Source organism: Pistacia vera, unplaced genomic scaffold (assembly GCF_008641045.1).
Source record: "Pistacia vera cultivar Batoury unplaced genomic scaffold, PisVer_v2 Contig144, whole genome shotgun sequence".
NCBI classification, from domain to species: domain Eukaryota; kingdom Viridiplantae; phylum Streptophyta; class Magnoliopsida; order Sapindales; family Anacardiaceae; genus Pistacia; species Pistacia vera.
Window position 1 is genome coordinate 526,131 of NW_022195510.1, and position 23,163 is coordinate 549,293.

A 23,163-nucleotide genomic window follows, 5' to 3' on the forward strand; every position below is an offset into this window, starting at 1 on the left:
AATCCATTCTATTATTAGGATTGATACATATTCACCACAATTCATCCTTAATAAAATTATTTAAAAAATTAATTAAATATTAATAAATATTATTATTATTTTTAGCAGGAGTTTCGGTGGTTCAGATTAAGTTCACCACGGAATTGGAGACCACTAAATAAACAAAGACGGGAATAAGAATAGATTATATTTGAATTGATTGAGGCCTTCCGTTTTTTGAGAATTACCAAATATTTTTCACAGGTAGATAGATCCCGTTTGTCTGTTGATTGTAATATTCAAGAACATTTGTTGATTTTGGTTTCGTCCACAGGTGAGCTAGAGAGAAAGCAAAGATGGGGTTGAGTTTCACAAAGCTGTTTAGTCGTCTTTTTGCTAAGAAGGAGATGCGAATTCTGATGGTGGGTCTTGACGCAGCCGGTAAAACCACCATTTTGTATAAGCTTAAGCTTGGAGAGATTGTCACTACCATCCCTACCATTGGTACTTTCAGATGCCTTTTTTTTATACATTGTGATTTTCTGGTTCTAACTTACTGATTTATGTGATCAATGCCTTTTATGCCGGATTCTTTTGGGTAAATTTTATTTGCCTCCTATAAATTTTGGTCTTATTGCAGGCGAATACTTTTGGTTAGGAATTAGGGACAGAGACCTTTCCGCAGGGGAGGTCTCTTTTGATTTTTAAGGGAGATATGTGGCGATTTTTCGGAAATTTTAATAGAGAATTTTGGAGAAGTAGTGGGGTTTGAAGGTTTCTTACCCTAACTCAAGGCCATGGAATTTTCTTTTTTCACTTTTTGTGGTTATTTAATACCTTGATTATGTTTACATTTCTCTTAGCGATGTGTATATAGGAATATTTTCTTTTTTATAATTGAATTGTGGGTTCAGATGTATTTGCTTGAGTTGATTTGAATAAATTCCAATGAATTTATCGAATAGATTCCATGTCCAGCTCTGCATATTCATTTCAGAATTTAGATGTTGGTCTGTATTCTGATTTCTGAATTCATATAAAAATTTATATGTCATCATGAAGTTTAAACACTACGCAAATGGCTAATTCTGGTAAAAATAATAGTGGTGTCAAGGGATTTGTTTGTACTTGCATGTTCCAGGTGTTATTTTCAATTTGAGATAGTACTTTTTCCATAATTGATGAAGGAAAATTAGCTTCCTTTTTTTTAATGAGTAGTTGCTTTGAGTGATGTACTTTGGGTTGGTTGAACTGATTTTTGGTGGTCTTAATCTCGCAGAAAGTGGAGTTTGATGGTGAAATTAATTTCCCAGTTGGATCCTGTTTCATAATTTTATCCATATATTAGCAGTATATATAAGGAGACAAAATAATTATATGTTTGATGTTTGATTTTAATTGGCAAGGAATTGTTGGTTGCAGGATTTAACGTGGAGACAGTGGAATACAAGAACATCAGCTTCACTGTGTGGGACGTTGGTGGTCAGGATAAGGTATAAATATCTCAGAAAATGTAATGATAGAATGATTTAGAAAGCTAGGTTAATCTATCCAGCATATGTTGAAGTGCTTATGCCTTTTCCTTTTTCATAATTTTGCCTCATATCTTATCCAGTTCATGGATATAAACACAGGTTTTCTCATGAAGAGTCACAGTTTGGGTTTATATAGCTGAAAAATACATGATATTCTATTATGGTTATTAGAGATTAGGGGAATCCTTTCTCTTGCATTTGAAGTAAACTGTTACGATACAAAGGTACTGTGCTTATTGAGTAATATGTGCCTATTGAGAGTACCCCCACGAAGAGATCTTTCCAATAAAAGAATTATTTTTACTTAACCATTAAAATCACAAACTTTTATTTCATAGAATGCTTTCTGTTTCACTTTCTAATTCCGTGCAGTGCAAAATTGGTGTAAGTTTTTGCTACAACATGTGACACCATATTATGATGGATATTTTATTACTTGTTATTTGAATTATTTTTTATTTTAATTGAAGTGCTTGATGCAATCCATATTTTCCATAAATGCAGATCCGTCCATTGTGGAGGCACTATTTCCAGAATACTCAAGGCCTTATTTTTGTTGTAGATAGCAATGACAGGGATAGAGTTGTTGAGGCAAGGGATGAGTTACACCGGATGTTGAATGAGGTATGCAAACGATTTTATTATCTCGGTGAATGTTCTGATTCTTTCTAGTTCTTCCTTGTTTCATGTTATGGTGGCTTCTAATATTGCTCAGGTAGCTGTTACTTTCTTGTTCTGTTCCTTTATTGAATACTTACCGCTCAACATTTTTATTACTATTACTTCAGATGATTTATATTTATTGTTGGTTTCTTGCAGTCCTTCCTATTTGTGGTTTCTTATGTACTCTTTTTAAGGTTTAATTTTCATACATTGGCTTTGGTTATTCTAGTTTCTTCATGTCGTGAAATAATCATCTTTTTGATATTTTTTGTGGGTCTTCACTGGAGTTGCAATTTCTCCCCCCTGATATGCTATGTGCTGATGCCCTGCCTTTACACACTCTTTGGGGTTTGACTGTTATATAGCTGATTCTTTCACGCCAGACCCACTGTTATCCATGGTCTTGCATTTTGGTCACAGTATTGTTTTGTTAGCTCATATCCCTTTATCTGCATCTTATTGCTTGTTCTATCAGCTTTCTGCATTTTCAGCTTTAAGAATCCATAAGCTCCAATCTATGTAGCTGCACAATGATTATTGTGTATCACTAAAAGGATCAAACTTTTAAAATTCTTTGCCTAAAGGGTTTATAACACAATATACTGTTATTTTGGTTTCAGGATGAACTGAGAGAGGCTGTTTTGCTTGTATTTGCTAACAAACAAGATCTTCCTAATGCAATGAATGCAGCCGAAATAACTGAGAAGCTTGGTCTTCATTCTCTTCGCCAACGGCACTGGTAAAACGCCTTCTGGTTTTGAATATTCGTCAATCTCTTTGTCAAACTCTCCCACATGTTTACTAGAAACATGCCTTCAATATTCAGATTTTTTTGAATTCAGTTAGGTGAACGGGACAGTATGTCAGACAATTAACATAACAGAAATTACTGGTCATCTGAGGACATAAAACTACCATCCCCTGCCATATTTGGTTAACCACACAAATGATGAAAAATTCTGGAGTACTGTAACCGACTTGAGATAATTGTAGTTTGGTACATAAGAAATTTAAAGTGGGCCAGCTCCTCCCTAATTGCTAACTTCAAGGGTTAGCTCCTCCCAAATTTCCCTATATTCTTCTCTGCCTTAATCTGCTCTCTCCCTCTCTTTTTATCCTCCAGCTCTCTCTTTCTCTCCCTAACTGAATTCCTTTGCTGTCCCAACCCCTAATTGCCACCTGTCCCAGCCTAAACCTATGGAAGTTTCCTGCCAACATCCCCTCAATCCACTACTTGCTACCTTATTTCACTTTTCCTACACCCTCATTGTCCAGGTCCCATCAGATTTGTTTGTGATTTATAAACATTCTGTTTGACATGATGTGATGGTCAATTACAGGTATATCCAGAGCACATGTGCAACCTCCGGAGAGGGCCTTTATGAGGGGTTAGATTGGCTTTCCAACAACATCGCTAGCAGGACAAACACATGAGCAAGATGAAGACAGGTATGAGATCTGAATTTTAGTTAGAACCAATATTGAAGCTACCATATGTAACAGCATAGAATGATGCATCCCGTCTGGTTGCTGCCTTGAGAACAGCTTGTTATAACAGTCAGACAAGTCTGTACAAAAGTAGGATGATATCTGGCTTCCAAAATGCTAATGTTATATGAGATTTTTCTGTTTGAAACTACTACTATTCTTCAGGCACAAGGCTCTTCAAGATTTGATTCATCGATTAGATTTATGTCATGAAATCTAGTTCTAAAGAGGGTGTTTTCCCTTTTGTTTAGTCAATATTGTAATGGCAGAATGGTTGTTAAATCAACCGAATATGAAATATTGGCTTGTGTAATTGCGACTTTAGCTATAAACATATCTATTATGGTGCTACTGTATCTATTCCGGAGCTTAAAATATTCTGTAATGTGTTATGTGGTTGCTAACCATTGAATTAGTTCGGATTGATGTGTACATTAAATATTCAATGGTTGCTATTGTTACCATTAAATTGGATTAAATGGATAATTATAAAATAGTATAAAAATTTGAAGTGAATGAACTGAAGAAAAATTTAACAGTCCCAGTTTGAAGATCTCAAAATTTAATGCTGCGTTTCAGGGGGCTCTGTTTTTTCCTCTGTTCCACAATATAGCGTTCAGTTTGTACTTTGTAGTGTTTTTGTGGAAGTGAGTGGCTATTACTGAGGAATAGATTAACATGTTATAATCTATTTGTTGGTATTTTCCAACGAAATATTTTATATACGCATTTTTTATATATTTTATTTTATTTTAAAAAGGAATTTGAAAATTTTCAGAAGAAGTATTTGAATACTAATTATTCTTAGGTAATTTGGATTTTTTTAAGTGAAAAAATCTAGTAGTTCTAATTTTTTTTTTTTTTTTTTTTTTGGGAAAAATAGTTGAAGTTGTTTTATATTTGATTTTCTTTTAATCTTAGGATGGAGTCATTTTAACTTTTAACTTATATAACTATTTCTAGTTCGTCGAATAGTTTGATAGAGATTTTTTGATATTACTTAAGAAATCATGAATTCGAGTCTTTCTTTGGATGGTAATAGGGATAGTTACTAAAGCTTTTATCCGATCAATAGTTCTAGGATTTCGAAAGTTAGTAAACATGTGTGTGAAAAAAAAAAAAAAAAAAAATTTAACTGACATTGTTAATTTCATCTATATTATAATATGATGATTATATAGAGCATCTAATCATTGAATCAGTGTAGATAAACGACGAAATTTATGTCAACATCACGGATTTTTTTTTAGGAAAAAAAAAAAGGAATTTATAGTTTTGTTCTACTAGGAACACTTATTTACAGGAAAACATTCCTTATTGGACTGCCAAATTTTACCACTAAAAACTTCCGTACTAAGTTAATTAAAAATTTGGAAGTCAACTGAAGATTAGGATAATGTGATGCATAATTTGATCCAAGCAAAACGACGTTCGGCAATGTGATTAAGTTTAATGATTTGACAGATGAAGTTCGAAATTAAATCCCATTTATGCACATATTCTTGTCATAATAAATTTAAATTGGAAAAAGATGTATCAAACCAATCAAGTGAATTCATTCCTAAAATGGGAGGGCTGCCTCTGCACTTTATATATTGTAGTTGGATACAGGTTAATCCAAAAATTATTAGCCACACTTTGTTCATATGGTTCGGTTGGGATGTGTCTTTTCTAGCAAAATCAAACACCTCCAACTCCAACCCAAGTGTGTGGCTCCTTTTCACATTCTTTGTCTTCTTCATCACATGCCCTCGCTTTTCCATGTTTGTTATCGTACATTAAATTAATTTGCGGGAAATTAATGACGATATTTTTTTGGTTTTTATCTCTTACAAGTAAGAACAATTCAATTCTACTGACAGCTAAAGCCACAACGATGACGTTACTAAGATTAGTAAAGAGTCCATATAACTTTTGAAATAGAGTAAAATTTTGTAGTTGTATGGGGTGGGAAAATTAATGAAGACGACTTTCTATTGAAGTTTGAGTAGATAATTGGCTAAGGCTCAAATAGTTCGGCATACGTCTCTTCTTCTTATGATTTATGATAATTTTAGTTAAACCGATCTCATTATTTATACTCTTTTTATATTAAAGCATTTTGTAAATGAGAACCTCTTAATTGAGTAAACGACATTTTCCCACCCCAAGGTTTGGCTAATCTCCAATGTCCCACCGCTGGTTTCATAAATTGCAGATTCCCACTCTTAAATTAACACCGTTACTTTTCTCTCAAAATAACTCATACATCTCAAATTTCTCTCAAATAAAACCCAGAGGAGATCCCGATCAAGCCAAATATCCGGCTTGATTTTTGAGACCATTGGACCTCCCCGACACCACCATTAGCATCCCCTTATCCTCCTCACCGAAACCCCTAACTTTTCCACTCGATTGCACCTCGGTGAGGTGTTGGAATTTGGCTAGAAATGGGCGACAAAACGCGAAAACCTAAGGGAGAGGCGACGACTATCGGTGGGTGATTGTCGTTGGCGATATTGGGGGTTTTGGTGGGGTGAAGCCGACGATGCTATTGGTGGTCTTGCGGGTGGTTTTCGATGCGATGGCCGACGATTGGGGGGTTCAATTGGGTGGGGAGGTTAGGGGTTTTGATGTGGGGGTTGAGGGGATTGTAATGGTGGTGTCGGGAGAGGTCGATTGTGCCGGAATGGCCTGAAATCGCCGGTGGGATGAATTTGAGAAGTGAAAGATTATTTTGAAATTTTTCGATGGGGTGAATTTGAGAAATGAAGGGTTATTTTAAAATTTTTATCTTTGAAATGACCATTTTACATTTTTAACTGCTAGATTAAACAGTTTTCTGTTAATTTAAGGGTGGTAATCTGTAATTTATGAAACCAGAGGTCGGAACTTGCAGATTCGCCAAACCTTGGGTGGGAATATGTCGTTTACTCTACTTAATTAAACATTAGTTTGATTAAGACTAGATATATAATCTTGTGCAATAATCAAAATATATATCTAAAGTTTTTTATGGACAAAATCATTAGTTATATGGTCTTGGATACTCAAGCATTAAAGATTTGATTTTTCATTGAGCTCAGCTGATATAATACAACTGAAAGAAATAATATAACTGATATTAATTTATTTCTTCTACGTCTATTCTAATAATAAATAAATAAATTGATCATTTTAGTACAGATTGTTGTTGGATAACATGATATAACGGGCGAGCCATAAACTCTCTCTGAACAACACCAAGGTGTGTGAGAAGGTATCATTTATAATTATATGAATTGGATTATGTCAACTCACTTTCAGGATCATCATCAAAAGTCATTCTCCTTGGCTTCAATTATCCTTTCGAAATTTTCCCTGCGTTTGTTATTATTATTATTAACATTTTTTTTTAATTATTTTAAAAGTTTTACTTAAATAGATGATTATTGCTCGATGATAATATATACTAACTCGAAGAAAAGTTAAGTTAAACATTCTCCTTGGAAAAGCAGAGCAGCTTTGAAGTCCACCTGCGTATTATGATGTTATTCTCAGCTCAAGGATGCAATACATAAAAATAACGTTCATTTTCTCTCTCTTTTTTTTTATTATTATTATTATTTTTTATTTTTTTGGTTTTAATATTTCTTTCTTTCTTTAATACAATATCTTATTTATATCTATAAGTGCGTGTGTTTGTGTTGCGTTGGACGTAAAGAAAAGGGCATATATAGATGGAGTATTAACCCTAAAAAATAATATGTGATAATAATGCCATGCATTCATCGTCATTACAATGATAATTAGGTAATTAAAAACCTGTTTTTTTAATGTGGATTAGCAAGTTAATTAATATTAATAATCATCTTACACTCTCTCTATAAATCCTGGAGCTACCCCCATTATTTTATTATCCTTATCCTCTTCCTCTCTCCTCTTCTTTCTCTCTCTTTCTCTCTGGAAAAAAAGAAAAAAAGATGGATAAAACACCGTGTGACTCTCAAGATGCTGAAGTGAGAAAAGGGCCATGGACCATGGAAGAAGACTTGATTTTGATCAACTATATCGCCAACCATGGCGAAGGCGTGTGGAACTCTCTTGCTAAAGCAGCCGGTAACCTTTTTTTTTGGCAACTAATACATATATATCTTGGAAATTTAGCATGCAAGAAATTATTGAAAAGAATTTTTCAAACTTTTAATTTCTTTTATATATTTTTACTTGTTTATTACCGTAACTATATATTACCAAGGCTATCTTATTTTGATTACATTGTCAGGGCTGAAACGTACTGGAAAAAGCTGCCGTCTCCGGTGGCTGAACTATCTTCGACCGGATGTGAAGAGAGGGAATATAACACCAGAGGAACAGCTCTTGATAATGGAACTTCATGCTAAGTGGGGAAACAGGTCAGTATTTTTTGAGATAATTTCAAATATAGAGAGTTCTTTTCAAGGAAATAATATATAGATATATGATAGTTTATTACGGAACACAACTAAGAAAAAGCTTCAGCGTTAGTCTTAGTCTTTGTTTTTTATATTATTTTGATTGAAAAGTAAACTTCTCAGAGTCCCTATTTGAGTATCCTTTGAGTAGTCCATGAAAGAGAGAGAATTTGTGTTAAGCAAATTAACCTATAGAAAATGGCCATTTTAGACACATGGGGTTTTTTTTTGAAAGCTAAGGTCAGCAATAATCCTTCCACAAGACATGTTTTTCATGAGTACTAATAGCTACAAAAACATCCCAGATTCTCTTCTGATTATTTTGAATTATATGTTTAATTATATATTTATATTAAATATATAAAAGAAGGATTGATGTTGAAAACTTTTCCTTTAAAAGGTAAAATGCTTTTCCTTTCAGCCTCGGTCTCTTAGTTAAATCGGTGTTACATGGTGGAGCTGGGGCTACATAACATCATTTTCAGTGGACCTATCCTCCATGTAGATTTCATCCCCATTGATCCATCAAAACCTCACAGACCAATTACACTAAAAAGGTGCCCAAGTTATATTTCGGATTTTTTTTTTTTTTTTAATTTTTTGAAACATAAAAAATAAATGAATTTGGAAATTAAGTTTCAAGACATGTGCCTGGAATATTACTGAGAGATTAATGGCTCGGTGATGAGATGAACTGCTTGGAGGTTAAGGTAATTGAAGGATTTTATGCCTCCCCATACAATTTAATTTTCACTTTTAACCATATGCATATAAAAAAATGATTATTTTCGATTTATCTATGGATAATATTTGATATGGTAACTTTTCACAATAATAGCAAAAGTTGGATAGCTGTAAAAATTTAGATAAATTTGTGGTTTACATATTTTCTCCTACGGAAAACTATAAATTCTTTTCATAGAGATAGCAATAAATTTCATGATTTTGGACGGATTCGAATGTTCTGGATACCTAGTATTACAGCCACCCACCAGGGTAGATTGGTGATGAAAGTTTCTTTTCTGAGGTGAACCCATTTAAAATAGATCACATGTCGAAGAGAAAAGCTCTTACTTTAGTTTGACGTAGACATAAACCATTCTGTTTGGGCACTTCAGGACAAGGTCGGCCACTTGTTGTTTAGGGTGTTCCCAATCCCAGGAAGATATTTGAGCTTATGACAAATTTTCTACTCAGAACAATTTGGTTGTCAATTGATCATTGACCATATATATAAATAAAAAACAAATAAATAGATTTCCAAATATCATTCTTTTGTTCAATACTCCTCATTTCATGAGAAATTTATACATATCCTCGTGTCGAAAAGGCTTGATTCGATGCTTTATGAAACTAGTTATCAATTAGCAAGTTTAGTTGATAATTATGCTTAGAAATATCCCTTTTGCCTATTGATTTTTGATATAGGTGGTCAAAGATTGCGAAGCATTTACCTGGAAGGACAGATAATGAAATAAAGAATTTCTGGAGAACAAGAATCCAGAAGCATATTAAACAGGGAGAAACGTTTTCTGCACAATGTTCAGAGGCAAACGAGCAGGCTAGTTCAAGCCAAATGTCATACACAATAGAAAATTATTCTCCATCTTCATACCAACCAAGTATGCAGGATCACCAGGCTTTTCCAATGGCTCCTTTACCTGCTGAAGTGAATGAAAACTATTGGAGCATGGAGGATCTCTGGTTACTTAATGGCGATTAATTGATTTTGAGGATTTGCGTTATGCATGCTTCAATGTCTAATCTGGATGAATGTTGGATTTATGATATATAGTTTGATCGAACTTAGTATGTTCCGTATATTTAGTTATTTGGCTTGTAATAGGTTCTCATAAATCATATAAATATTATATACTGCATGTACTACTTATAAATATATGTAAATACAATAATTAATTAACGTTTAGCTTTTAATGTCATTGGAAAAACACAAACCATGATTGTGCATCAATATTAAGTTTTAATATGATGATATTATTCAAATAAATTGTCACTTCATTTAAGATAAAACATTTGGGATTGTAGTATAACTCGTCTTCGTGAAAGTAATTTTCATGCATGCATGCAAATGGGGATAATGCACTTTGACAAATTCTCAAATCTCAATAAAGAAAACTAATATCCATCCAATTAATACCTAACCAAACCAATACTAACTCGACACGTTAGAAAGACAAAACAGATATAATTAGCACGTCTCATCTTAGCTTATATATTTAGTACGTTTCATCTTAGCTTTTCGTCTATATCTATTTTAGTACATGTCCATGCAAAATTGAAATTAGGTCGACGTGATCTCAACTCTTGCACTTCCCACAAGGAAAAATAAAGTCTTCACATGCATTTTCATCATTCATTAATTTTAAAACTTCCATCATCAACTTTTGTCTATATAACATGTTACCACATGGTGAGTTCCTTCTCTCCATTGCAAATCATTGCTGAAAACTCATTGAAGTTATGGGGAAAATGCTATATATGAGTAATTTAATTTGGTTTTCTTTTTATGTTCCAAGTTCTAAGTCGAGAAATATTGCAGCAACTTCAACATCTTCACTTGTTTTGAATTATGTGTTAATTGACATGTGCCTAAATAGAAGAAGAGTAGGGATATTTTTTTATGGAGAAACACAAAGTTAGGTGTCGTGATGACAATTGCACTAGCATTCAGAGATTACCAACCTTCAACTTTAGCACCAAACTTCTTATTCATATGAATAATTTGGAAGATAACTCCAAGCACATTTCCTCGTATTATGCACTGTCTTATATGGGAAACGATAAAAGAGAATCAACAATGGGTTAATCGAGTGGTAAAGACTTGGGGTCATGGGTTTTTGCTTTCCCTATGATCTCAGGTTCGAATCATAAGAATATTTGTTAATATTGTTGGTCACAGATCGTAAGATTTGTCATGTTTCAGAAGTCTTGTTCAGAATTGAATGATTAGTCAAAATACGCACAAACTGACTAGGCAACATCGATAACAAAAAAAAAATATATATATATAAAAGAGAACGTCGGTTGAAGTTTTCATTGTTAATATTATTCAAGTCATAAAACAAAAGCAGATAATCTCTCAGCCACACGTTTATTCAGTCACATGTTTAATATGCAAAACTATATCTTGTGACAGATAAAGGAAAAATCACATGATGGGTCGACCATGGCTGTCACACAAAAACATGGGTAGATCGATGCTTAATAACGCAATTGGTATAGCTATAATCTTTTCCTCCCAAAAAAGATGAAAACAACTCGTAATAATTAGGTCATTTATCGATGAGTAGATCCATTTGAGGATGAATGTGGTTAAATGCTGATAAGATGGATGGTTATTTTATCGATTTTTCTGGGTTACTTTTGAGGAAGGGTGATGGTGAGTCAACGGAGGCAGAGCTAGAGAAAAGCACAGATTGAATAATTTGGCAAGGCAATATGATTGACGATGACTACGACTTTTAAACATGTGGTATGATGATGATAATGGTTGAAAGATTGCTGAGGAAGCAATCTACACCATTGGATGAGTAAATAAACCAGACACATCTCATGAAACTTCTATTTTGCACGTGCCTGTTGTGTAATTTAAGCTTGGATATTAAATGAAAGTAAATTGTTGCTTGTCTCATCTGTCATAATCAATCTAGTGTTATGAGAAATGATATTTGTTGAAGGACTATTAACTCTTTGGACAAAGTGACGTGGCAATTGCTGCACCACTAATTTGTGAAAAGAAAGAGAAGATTGATGTAAAATTAGTAGTATAATAGTTGCCACATCACTTTGTACAAAGACTCTTTGTAAGAGTCTTTGTACCTTTAACATTTCCCGAGTGTTATTATCCTATTGCCCTTGACAAAACCCACCCGTGGATTCATAAATTCGAATGGCCATTTTGGTTGCTTCCTCGCCAAAAAATCCATCAAACCCGGCAGGATTCACTCTTCCAACACCGTTCAAACTCCCCCACCCCTTTTGACCAAAATTTGGCCCAATTGCACTGGATTTGCATCGCCACCTGTGACCTCCTCCGCCTTGCAATTGTCGTTTTCCGGCCAAATTGGCATCATTCTGACGTCTTTGGAATGCCTCGACACCACCAAACACATCCCTTCACCTCCCTCATCAAAACCCCTATCATCTTCACCCCTCTACACCGCCAAATCGCAACCGCCGCTTAGTGGAATCGCGTGCTTCTTGCCGATTTTTGACCAATTCCGGTGACAAAAACCTACCCTAACACCATCTTTTGATCCATCGGCATCCCCTCTCTAAAACCCTCACTACCCCAAGTTGTAATTACTAAAATCTAGCCACCGTGAGGGCCAAGAATTTTGCTACTGCTTCTTGGCCCTCGCAGTGGCTAGATTTTGGATGTCGCATGAGGGCCTCGTGGTGGCTGGATTTTGCAGCCACAAAGCCCTCACGCAGTGGCCAAATTCTGACCACCGCGAGGGCCAAGAAGCAGCCATTTGGCCGCTGCTTTTTGGCCCACTCAAAGGCCAAGTCTGGCCACCATGAGAGAAATGTTAGAGAGAGGGTGCTTCTGAGAGAAATTTAAAGTATGGAGGCTCGCTTTGAAATTTTTGTTTTTATATCAGATTTATTGTGGTATGAATGACACTTTGTTAGTTAATTAAACGTTTTCTGTTATTTAAGGGTAAAAATATGAAATTTATGAAACTAAGTGATAACTTGGTTTCCGCTGACCCTTGGTGGGAACATGTTGTTTATATATTTTTTTTTTTCTTATTAGATAGTGTGGAATGATATTAGAGTTATTCCCGAGAACCTAGATGATCTTGTTTCAGCTATGGATGGGCTATAATCAATTAAATGAGGAGAAAAACTAGAATATAATGGAATAGTACGTCATCTATACCATCCTCCAATCAGTTTAAGTCGTATTTGATTTTTTTTCTTTATCTTTATTTAATCGTAGATTGGTAGTTATAACATACTTAGCATTTATTGTATTATTCTATCACATCAACAATACCACCGAAATACCACATATTACAGTGAAACAATCATCAATATCTAATAATACTGGCTCAATAAATTCATACCAAACCAGCTAATTAATTGATTTGCTGAAACAATTTTAACAGTTCATTACAACAATATATAAGTTAAAGTATTTGATAGGAACATTGCTACCGTTTTCTGCTTGATTGTGTTGTGTGTGATTATGTTAGAATCAGGATAGTGACTACCAACTCAAGGCTGTATTAATGCCACTTTCTAAAGGAATTTCGCCCCTTTATAGTAAAAATAGGATCAACGAATTTCTTTAGGATATATAAGAATCTGCTTGTGTTATGCACAAAACAGAAACGGACTTGAGAGGTTTTGGTTATACTAGAATTGCATTTTTTTTTTTTTGTGTACTTTTACAAAAAAATCTTGGCTCCGTTTGGTTGCCAATTGGGAATACTACTTTTAGTATTCCCAAAAAAGTTAAACAGTAAAATACCCAAAAACTCATAATATTTCAACTTTATTCAACATTTTTTAAAACCCCTAAATTTGTTAATTCAATTAAATACCCTAAATATTTTTAATGTTTTTGTTACAGCAACTCCGCCACCCTCCGGCGGTAGTGGCCGCTGTCCGTATTTGACATTGGGTTGGGGGTGTTTTTGTTAACTTTTAAATTTTATTATAGGGTGTTTGTAAAGAACAAATATAGGGGTATTTTATTAATTTATAAATCCTACATCGTAATACCCGCCCAATTCACTTTTTTTTTACTTTTTTCAAAAACTTTTCCCAAAAACACTCATTGTGAACCAAACGGAGCCCTTACTTCTTATATGGATTGTTGTACCTTTTAGAGAATGTACCTTTTAAAAAACCCTTTAAATATGAGCAAAACCTTTTGAAGGTACGTGACCTTTTAATAATAGAAATGCCTAATTAGAAAAATGTCTCACAATTCTCTGGGCCGTCAGATTCGTGCCACCTATCCTTTAACCAAGCCAAACCCGATCAACAAGATTGTCTCACGTATCACTCCCATGGCAAGTGACTTAACCAATAAGTTCATCAATTTGAGGCATAGTTGTTTTGGCTTATAATTACCCTATGCTAATGATCATTTTGGCTTAAGTATGGATAAAAGGCTGACTCAAAGATTAGGAAGTTATGGTGCAAATTCCTCATAATCACCAACTCCCAACCACTATCTATGGGAGCGCAGAAGGGAAGCACTTCCATTTCAAAAGAAGGAAAACAACCCGAGGAGTCACCTCGTTGTGCACCACTTGAATTTAAGCACTGCCTCTCAAGTTAAACATTGTCCCACAGGTTAAAGGCTGACAACAAGTTAAACTTCAATTAGAATTTGCTACTGTTATAGCCTATATAAGCTAGCTTTCCATCCGAACAAGGGGCCTCTCGGACTCACTCTCTTTTCCATTCATGCAAGCTCCCTTGGGCAGAGAGATCTTTTTTCTTCTACACATATCTCCTTGAGAGAAGAAGAATTCTTTGTAATCTGTATCAAGGGAAAAACACCAATGCAATAACATAACAGGACGTGGCTTTGAAATCACCTGTCGAATCTCTTTAAAAATTCTCTTTTGCTTCTATTCATTTCGGTCCATTATCTCTTATTTTTTACTTATTCTCTCTCTTTCTGGTTAATTCACAACCACGCACCCACCTAACTCGATCTGTCAAAGTCGACCAAGTCTCTCTGATTGTTGTAATTTTCTAACACCCTATTGAAAGGGAAGATTGTTATTAATTAATTACAAAAACAGACTCTGATCAATGCTAAGCGAAGAGATAAGGCAAACGTGCATGGGTTCATCAATATAATTTACTAGCAATTATGGGAGCATCGATCTTACTAGATGGTATTTCAGTAGTCGTCTGCATTGCAGACTCCACCAAAAGATTTGCATTATGTTCTATTAGATTTTCTAACTAATTAATTAAACTTACATTTCATGGTCTAACAATTGCAGTAGAATCTGGGTAATATAACTAATGAAACTGCCTGATGAATTGATGCTGACAATACTATAACAAATATAAACATCAACTGGATTATGCAATAATATGAAGGTATAAATTAAATTCTTCATTGCATAAATGATTTTATGTGCCAGCATATATATTTAATAAAAAAATGAACAATTTTGGTGGGTCTAATTCTATAGAATAAGAAATAGCACAGAAAACTCTTTTGCCATCATACTGGAAGGGTTGGAAGTGTGATGGAAGTCCATTATATTTGATACTGCTCCTGTAACGAAGGCCCGTTTCATTCTAACTAATTATTTGCAGAAATGTGCCAACCACCAGATTAATCGGATTCTGGGCTGTCAAAATTCCATTCAACTCATATTCAAATAAATCAAACCAAAAATTTAATGCATTTCTAAATAATTGCTTTATTTTTTGTTAACTAATCAATTATAAGTGAAATGAGAACATAGAAAAATCAAGATGTATATCTCTTATTTAAATTAGAGAACAACAAAACAAATCATAAGAAATTTCATTAAGTTCCTAAGAAGTAATTGGTCTTATTATTACACAAACCCAAACCCAAACCCAGAATATACCCAGTCCAAATTTTACAGGACTAATTTTAATTGTAAAATAAAAAATCTTTGTTTATGGATAATTAGAGGCATATGAGACAACAACAAAATTAGTGATGGAGAGGAGGATAAGTTCGTTTGTAACAGCCGTAATATGAGGTTCAAACAGGAAGCCTCATCCACAACACAATTTTTGTTCTTACTCTTCATGTTACCAAAATCTTCCAATTTTTTTTATTTTTTTTTTTTTTTTTTTTATTAAAATTTCAATCAAAATCTTCACCTACCAAAATCCCCGGCTTCATCTTAAATTTAATCAACATCACATTTCCCAACACGAAATCCACTTTCTTACACACCCTCCGACACATGGCATCCCACTAGTGCTGAATCCACACCAACCGACCCCACCTTATACCATATTAAACTAATTTTATCTTATACTATTTAATCACAACCGTCCAGTTTCCCATCAGCGGTTATTATTGTTCCGAGCATTTGAGACGCATCATACGGGAGAAGCAGAGAAGTCAAAGGGGGCAAAATCGTAAAAACGTTTTCCAATCATCATCAGCCTTCAACCCCACTTGAAAAAAAAAACGGAGTATGAGATTGAAAGCTGATGATGTCCATTTGTTATTGGGAAACTCAATTGTTTGAAAGCAAAGTTATATATAAGAAGAATAAGGAAGATTATTCAGAGGAAGAAAGGCTATTCAGAGAATGGGAAGAGCGTTTGTGTATGTGATTCTTGGAGGAGGAGTAGCAGCCGGATATGCAGCTCTTGAATTCACAAAGCGAGGAGTTGCTCCTGGTGAACTCTGCATCATTTCTCAAGAACCTGTGAGTCTTTTTATTTTTTGTTTCTTCTCTTTTTTTAATACCCATATGCGTATTTTCTTCATATGTTTAAGGTCTTTCGGTATTTCGTTTTTAATATGTTATTGGAATTCCATCTCTCTAGTGAAAAATTGTTCAGGACTGAAACTTCAGTTTATCTGTTATGGGTTTATTTTGGGGTTGATATGTATAGTCTTTTTCAGGATTATGAACGTGTAAATAAGTTTCTGTGTTACCTATATGGTTGTTGGTTGACCAAAGGTGTGTTTTTTATTATCTCTTCAAGTTAGGGTGTTGCTTTGAATATTTTGGAAGAATTCCTTTTTAATGTTTCGCGCTAAACTTCATAAAGATTTTAAACTAGAATAGAGAATTGCATAGTTTGTTACTTTTTATTAGAAAACCATGTTTTGTTATATATTTTAAGGCTTTTAAGAAATGTAATCTTGCCCAACGGAATTTTGATAGAATGTTCGTTTGGGATTAGTGTAGAGATAAGGCTTGGGAAGGGAAACGAAATGGGGTTGGAGTTGGAAGCTTATGAAATTGTTGTCTGTGAGATACAAAATGATAGTTTATGTGCATAAACTTAGATTGATAAATTTTGCTGCATTTCTTTCAGGTTGCGCCTTATGAGAGACCTGCGTTAAGTAAAGGTTATTTACTTCCAGAGTGTATGTATTTTCATCCTTAAACTCCTCAACTGGGTGTTTGATTAATATTTATGTTGCGTGTATTTGATGTTTCTCATTAGGAAAGATAGAGGTTCTGTTGAGATTAATTTAAATTTTAATGAATGGCATTGGCAATAGCACCCTGTAGTCTCAGAATCACTGGATCAGTTGCTTGTGATATTTTTGCAACACCCTTATATTAAGTCCTTTAATGGCACATTCTTTGAGGTTTTTTTAAGGCTTGTGCTATTGAATTGTGGCCTTGAAGACATTGGATTTTGAGATTGTTTGCCCCTGAGATTTGTTTTATAGGGTTTTCCAAGGCATCTCTTTTCAAAACTGAAATCTTTTGACAGTGTCATTCGTACACATTGAGACAATTTATTTCCTCAGGGCATTCAGAAATGCCTCATGGCTGTTATGCCTTTATTTATCAGCACAGGTTCTATTGATTTTTATTTCCATGTTTAGTTATTCACTCTAATCTGTAGAATATGTGTATATGCATGTCTTAAATTTGCTGGTCTTATTCTTACATATAGAAGTAGAAAAATATTACCTGAATGTTCAGCAACAAAAGTTTGAAAGTTTAGAGTGAATAGAGAGAGGTATGGACTAATGTGCTCATGTTCTCTTGATGGGAACCAAAAACATGTATATTAATTTGTTTCCTGATACAAAACATTGATGTTCTCAACCTCTATGAAGAAAGTGATCCAGACAATTCATTTTGTGCTTTAAGCCTTTTACCCTTTCTTTCTACTAGATTTTGACATTACATGTGATCTAATTACTTTTAACTTCTGGTATTCTACAGCTGCTGCACGCCTTCCATCATTTCACACTTGTGTTGGTGCTAATGAGGAAAGGTTAACTCCAAAATGGTACAAGGAACATGGTAATTATTGACTCATTTATGGTTGTGTCAACTTGAAACTTTAGAGTAATGGATGGCAGCATTCCTTTCTAGAATACATTAGTGGTTAAGTCCTCTAATGGAAACATAAATTAGTGGTTTTGACTGTCGGCTATGTATTACATGAAGAACTTATATTTCTTCATTCTGCAAGTTAACTTGGTGCCTCATTAATAATCTCCCTGTTTACTTATTCGTATATTTGTTATCAGCTTTAAAAACAATTTATATAAGGTTTTTTCGAGAACTATTGCTGCAAAAAAATGTATATTTAAGAATCTCTTAACTCCTTGTGAAATTTGGCCTTACTTTGTTGACTTTACCAGAACAGTTTAGAATGAAGGCTCCTGTCTTCTAGTAAAAGACATTATATTTATCTCTAATACAAGATTAAAAGCCACTTGGGTAGATGTGAAAAAATTTATGATTTCATTAAATTTACCTCACTCTTATGATAGACTGTGTTTAAATTGGCTTAGTTATAAATGCATCTACACCCAGAAAGTTAAAATGACAGTAGCAAAATTACTGCATTGCTACATATGCATTTTCGTTGTACTTAGTTGTTGGTAGATCTTATTCAGAAATAATAATAGCTGACATTCTCACTGCAGTTTTACTCTTTAATTTGTTTATCAATTGCAATTGTGTCCTTATATTCAAGATTGATAATGTATGTCTACTCTAGTAAAGAGCTCATATTTATCCATTATGCCTTTTCTCAATTTGATTATTCATTTTTTGAAATGGCATAATTTTCTAGGAATTGAGTTGGTTCTTGGAACTAGAGTTAAGTCTGCCGATGTGAGGCGTCAGACATTATTAACTGCAGCTGGAGAGACTATAAGTTACAAGATCCTCATCGTTGCAACAGGTGCTCGGGTATTGAAACTAATCTTTAAATAACTGATGACCTTTATTGCTTTTAGATGGTCAGTTGATCTTGTTTTTTATTGTTAAATGAATTTTGAATTATATAAAATGAAGGCAGTATTAATATTCAGTTACCTTCAGTTGTAGTTGATCGCAAAATCATTTCCTTCAAAAAGAAAATCATATTCGTTAATGGATTTTTTTTTTTTTTTTTTTTTTAAGCGAGTTTAGATCTTTTTTGAAACGTTTAAGTTATATTGAGATATTATCATGTAGTTGAGACTTGAATTGGTTTAAACATAGGAATTTTACTGAATTTGTATGACTTAGAAGTGACTGTGGATTTGACTTTGTGTGCCCTGAAATCAAATTTAGGCTCTGAAGCTTGAGGAATTTGGTGTGAGTGGATCAGATGCTGAAAACGTGTGTTATTTACGAGATTTAGCTGATGCAAACAGGATTGCAGATGTCATGCAATCTTCTGTTGGTGGGAATGCTGTTGTCATTGGTGGTGGCTACATAGGAATGGAGTGTGCTGCATCTCTGGTGATCAATAAAATAAATGTAACCATGGTTTTTCCAGAAGCACATTGCAGTAAGTATTCCTGCTCTGATAGTTTACAAATTTAGAACAGATGTTTGAACATTTTGTAGAATCAAATCAAAATTCTTTGTTAGCGAAGGTATTTATCAGTTTTGGTATTGCTCTTGGGTTTTTTGTAGTGGCCCGGCTATTTACACCCAAGATTGCAAGTTATTATGAAGATTATTACACATCTAAAGGGGTGAAGTTCATTAAAGGAACTGTCTTGTCATCATTTGACATCGACTCCAATGGGAAGGTAAATCTTTTGTTGCTTTAATATCTGGAGAATATTTATTTTTTTGTTCCTTTAGCTGCTGTAAATTCATAATGATCACTAAGTTTTGCTGACAAACTGATACACAGGTTGTAGCTGTTAATCTTAGGGATGGAAGTCGATTGCCTGCAGACATGGTTGTAGTAGGGATTGGAATACGTCCAAACACAAGCCTTTTTGAAGGTCAACTAACTTTGGAGAAGGGTGGGATTAAAGTAAATGGACGATTGCAATCAAGCAACAGCTCAATTTATGCAGTTGGCGATGTTGCGGCATTTCCACTCAAAATATTTGGTGAAATCCGAAGGCTTGAGCATGTTGACTCTGCTCGAAAATCCGCAAGACATGCTGTTTCCGCAATTATGGAACCAGACAAAACAGGCGAATTCAACTACCTGCCATTCTTCTACTCTAGAGTCTTTGCGTTGTCTTGGCAATTTTATGGGGACAACGCTGGGGAAGTAGTCCATTATGGGGATTTCTCAGGAAATACATTTGGTGCTTACTGGGTGAGTAAGGGTCATCTTGTTGGATCTTTTCTTGAAGGTGGAACGAAAGAAGAGTATGAAGCTATAGCCAAAGCCACAAGCTTGAAGCCAGCAATTGAAGATTTAGCCGAGCTGGAGAGGCAAGGTTTGGGTTTTGCTTTGGCAGTTAGTCGGGAAGCAGTGCAGTCACCACCTCCTGCTGTGGTAAATCAGAGTTCTGGCCTTGTTTTAGAGAAAGCCTTATATCCTTGGCATGCAACAGCTGGTGTTATTCTTGCTGCATCCGTGGCTGCATTTGCATATTGGTATGGGAGGAGGCGCCGAAGATGGTAGGAGACTACTCACGGGTATGGCAAATGGCAAGTGGAAGGTTATTGATGTTTTCTGATTTAATTCTGTAATATTCATGTTGTAACATTGATAGAAGTAGGATTTGGGATACATTTGATCTTATATGATATAATCACTTGTATTCATCAGAGAATATATTGTATACGAAATCGTATCCTTGTTGATAATTTAAGAGAACTGTCATTACATTATCTAATAAAAATTCTAGGATCATTTACAGGTGGACAGGAAGAGATGTTAAAGAGACATTGTTTTGGTTACATTTCAATAAAAAATCAACCTGTGTTTTGTAATTTGTTACAAAATTTGGTAAAAGAGTGCTGGAGTCGTGTCCCATTTACCGAACTTGTATGATAGCAAAGTCATACCATGCAGGACAAAGCTTTTTAACTTCACCATGTGATGCTCAACGGGGTAGAGTAACAAGATTATGGTTTCATGGTTTTAGTCGGGACATTATTGGATCTCTATTTTGATGATGAACTCAAAGTTGTTTGCTATGATAAATGATTTTGATATCAATATAAAGAGTAAACGACTTTGTCCCACCCAAGGTTTGCCTTAATGACCTTTCCCACTTAAAAAGTTTTAAAATATCACTTTCCTACCCAAAGTTAATATTACATTACTACCTAAAGCCGATTCGGACAGTGAAAGTTCTCTCTGTCACCACCATTTCAACCTTTAGTCTCCTCTTTACAAAACCTCTCTCACTCTGGCATTTGAATTCTCGCCGATTATCGGCCACCGCAAAACTAGAGTTTCTTGTTCTTAACTGATTTTCAGTTGATTCCAACGGCGAATATTCAATCGATCGCCACCATTCGATCCACCGACCTTCACTCAACAAAACTCCTCTTACCCTAGCTTTTGTTAACTCGCCGAACTCCGGTTGAGAAAGTAAAATATATTTTAGGTATTAACGAAACATAAACTTTAGGTGGGAAAGTGGTATTTTGAAACTTTTTAAGTGAAAAATAGTCATCAAGGCAAACTTTGGGTGGGAAAAAGTCGTTTACTCTCAATATAAATAACTAAAATATTATTATATCCAACCAAATTGTCAATCCAATTTTGAAAACTTATTGTACACTTCCGTCTATTATCATTTATCCCTGGAAAAAATAATTAAAAGAGTAATGTTATATTTACATCACTTTTTTACACCATTTTCATTACATCATAATGTGGTATATGTCACAACCACACAAATTTTATTATAATATTAAAAATTAAAAATAATTAAAAATTCGTGTGGTTGTGACATATGCTACATCATGATATAATGAATATGGTGTAAAAGAGTGATGTAAACGTAGTATTACTCTAATTAAAAACCCCTTATTATGAATATGTAATACTTTTAAAATATTGTGGTTATCTTTTATATTTCATCCTTTATTATTTTATAAATTAATCTAAGAGTTAACAACTTTTTCCCACGCAAATAATAGTTTAATGACACTTTCTCACCCATAGACTTTTAAAATACTATTTTACTACCCAAATTTATATTCCGACGGTGAATAGAGAGCAAACTCAGTCCAAGCTATTAGGGCTTTTGAAGAGAGGAGGCCGATGAGTCTTTTGGAGGTGAAAGGTTGGATTTTGGTGATTGAGATTAATCAGGATTTGACTTGGGAGGGGCGGCTATGCAAACCCTAATCGTTCGATTGCCAGCAATTGTGGGATTGACAAGAGTAGTGTTTGAGGGGTTTTGGTGAGTGATGATCGAGGAAGAGAATGGTTGTGGTGTGGGGTCGCAACGATCTCGAAATTGGAAACGGAATATAAATTTGGGTAATAAAGTAGTATTTTAAAAGCCTATGGGTAGGAAAGTGTCATTAAGCAATTACTTGGGTGGTAAAAAGTCGTTTAGGGTCTGCTTGGGAGTTTTATGGTAGCGGTTATGAGGGCAAACCATCGTAGCGGTTTTGAGGGTAAACCACCGTAGCGGTTTTGAGGGGTTTTTAGTAGCAGTTTTTAAAACACCCAACCTGTGCTTGAGAATTTATTTTCCAACGGTTCTGACAGTTTTTTTAAATGATAAATTTACATAAATGCCAATAAAGTTAAAACACTTTCTCTTTTGCTTAATTAACTTTGAAGTTATAAATTTGACTTGCATGGTTTTAGCTACTCAGTCTTGTGAAAAAGGTGTCTTTACAAAGTTGTACTTATGTTTCTTATTTAACACCTGGTTTTGGGTTTTACTTCCATTATCATTAGTCTGTGTCATGGTTATCCAATTTAGTAAGAGTAGAAGACGCTATAATTATCAAATTGGAATGCTGGACATAGTTTTGACTCCTGTGAAGAATAATAACAAGCAAATAAAATTTGAAGAGAAAGGAAAGATTGTAAATTAAGTTAAATGGCAGAAACAGATTGCGGTCAAATACTGGACACAGTTTGCTTGAGAGGCATTGAAAATGGTGGTTTTTAAATAGCTGGTGAATTGACAACTTTTTCTTTTCAGGTTTTGAGAAGACGTAATAGTTAAT

The 23,163-nt window shown here is 34.3% G+C and overlaps 3 protein-coding genes across 4 annotated transcripts; all 3 read left to right on the forward strand.

Annotated features, from left to right (window-relative positions):
* Positions 1 to 193: 193 nt before the first annotated feature.
* LOC116123699 (ADP-ribosylation factor-like) lies at positions 194 to 4,084 on the forward strand. 2 transcript variants are annotated; one of them, XM_031409447.1, is made up of 6 exons: positions 194 to 483; positions 1,402 to 1,472; positions 2,019 to 2,138; positions 2,798 to 2,916; positions 3,518 to 3,626; positions 3,831 to 4,084. In XM_031409447.1, exons 1-5 carry the CDS (start codon positions 336 to 338, stop codon positions 3,609 to 3,611), a joined length of 552 nt encoding a protein of 183 aa, XP_031265307.1. In that variant the 5' UTR covers positions 194 to 335; the 3' UTR covers positions 3,612 to 3,626; positions 3,831 to 4,084. The 2 variants fall into 2 exon arrangements, with proteins under 2 accessions (XP_031265307.1, XP_031265306.1); XM_031409446.1 differs by having other exon boundaries at positions 3,518 to 4,084.
* A 3,487-nt stretch (positions 4,085 to 7,571) lies between these two features.
* Positions 7,572 to 9,884, forward strand: LOC116123719 (myb-related protein 305-like). Its single transcript, XM_031409477.1, has 3 exons — positions 7,572 to 7,742; positions 7,909 to 8,038; positions 9,506 to 9,884. Exons 1-3 carry the CDS (start codon positions 7,607 to 7,609, stop codon positions 9,798 to 9,800), a joined length of 561 nt encoding a protein of 186 aa, XP_031265337.1. The 5' UTR covers positions 7,572 to 7,606; the 3' UTR covers positions 9,801 to 9,884.
* Positions 9,885 to 16,243: 6,359 nt separating this feature from the next.
* Positions 16,244 to 20,644, forward strand: LOC116123711 (monodehydroascorbate reductase 4, peroxisomal-like). Its single transcript, XM_031409464.1, has 7 exons — positions 16,244 to 16,500; positions 17,120 to 17,171; positions 17,989 to 18,069; positions 18,851 to 18,969; positions 19,336 to 19,555; positions 19,684 to 19,802; positions 19,910 to 20,644. The coding sequence occupies exons 1-7, from the start codon at positions 16,381 to 16,383 to the stop codon at positions 20,639 to 20,641; spliced, it is 1,443 nt and encodes a 480-aa protein (XP_031265324.1). The 5' UTR covers positions 16,244 to 16,380; the 3' UTR covers positions 20,642 to 20,644.
* The last annotated feature ends 2,519 nt before the right edge of the window (positions 20,645 to 23,163 follow it).

Coding starts and splice junctions, on each gene's coding strand:
- LOC116123699 (XM_031409446.1), top strand. CDS start 336: ATGGGGTTGAGTTTCACAAAGCTGTTTAGTCGTCTTTTTGCTAAGAAG. Junction 1,473..2,018: donor ACGTTGGTGGTCAGGATAAG/GTATAAATATCT, acceptor CCATAAATGCAG/ATCCGTCCATTGTGGAGGCA. Junction 2,917..3,517: donor TCTCTTCGCCAACGGCACTG/GTAAAACGCCTT, acceptor GGTCAATTACAG/GTATATCCAGAGCACATGTG.
- LOC116123719 (XM_031409477.1), top strand. CDS start 7,607: ATGGATAAAACACCGTGTGACTCTCAAGATGCTGAAGTGAGAAAAGGG. Junction 7,743..7,908: donor CTCTCTTGCTAAAGCAGCCG/GTAACCTTTTTT, acceptor TTACATTGTCAG/GGCTGAAACGTACTGGAAAA. Junction 8,039..9,505: donor CATGCTAAGTGGGGAAACAG/GTCAGTATTTTT, acceptor TTTTTGATATAG/GTGGTCAAAGATTGCGAAGC.
- LOC116123711 (XM_031409464.1), top strand. CDS start 16,381: ATGGGAAGAGCGTTTGTGTATGTGATTCTTGGAGGAGGAGTAGCAGCC. Junction 18,970..19,335: donor TCGTTGCAACAGGTGCTCGG/GTATTGAAACTA, acceptor AATCAAATTTAG/GCTCTGAAGCTTGAGGAATT. Junction 19,803..19,909: donor ACATCGACTCCAATGGGAAG/GTAAATCTTTTG, acceptor ACTGATACACAG/GTTGTAGCTGTTAATCTTAG.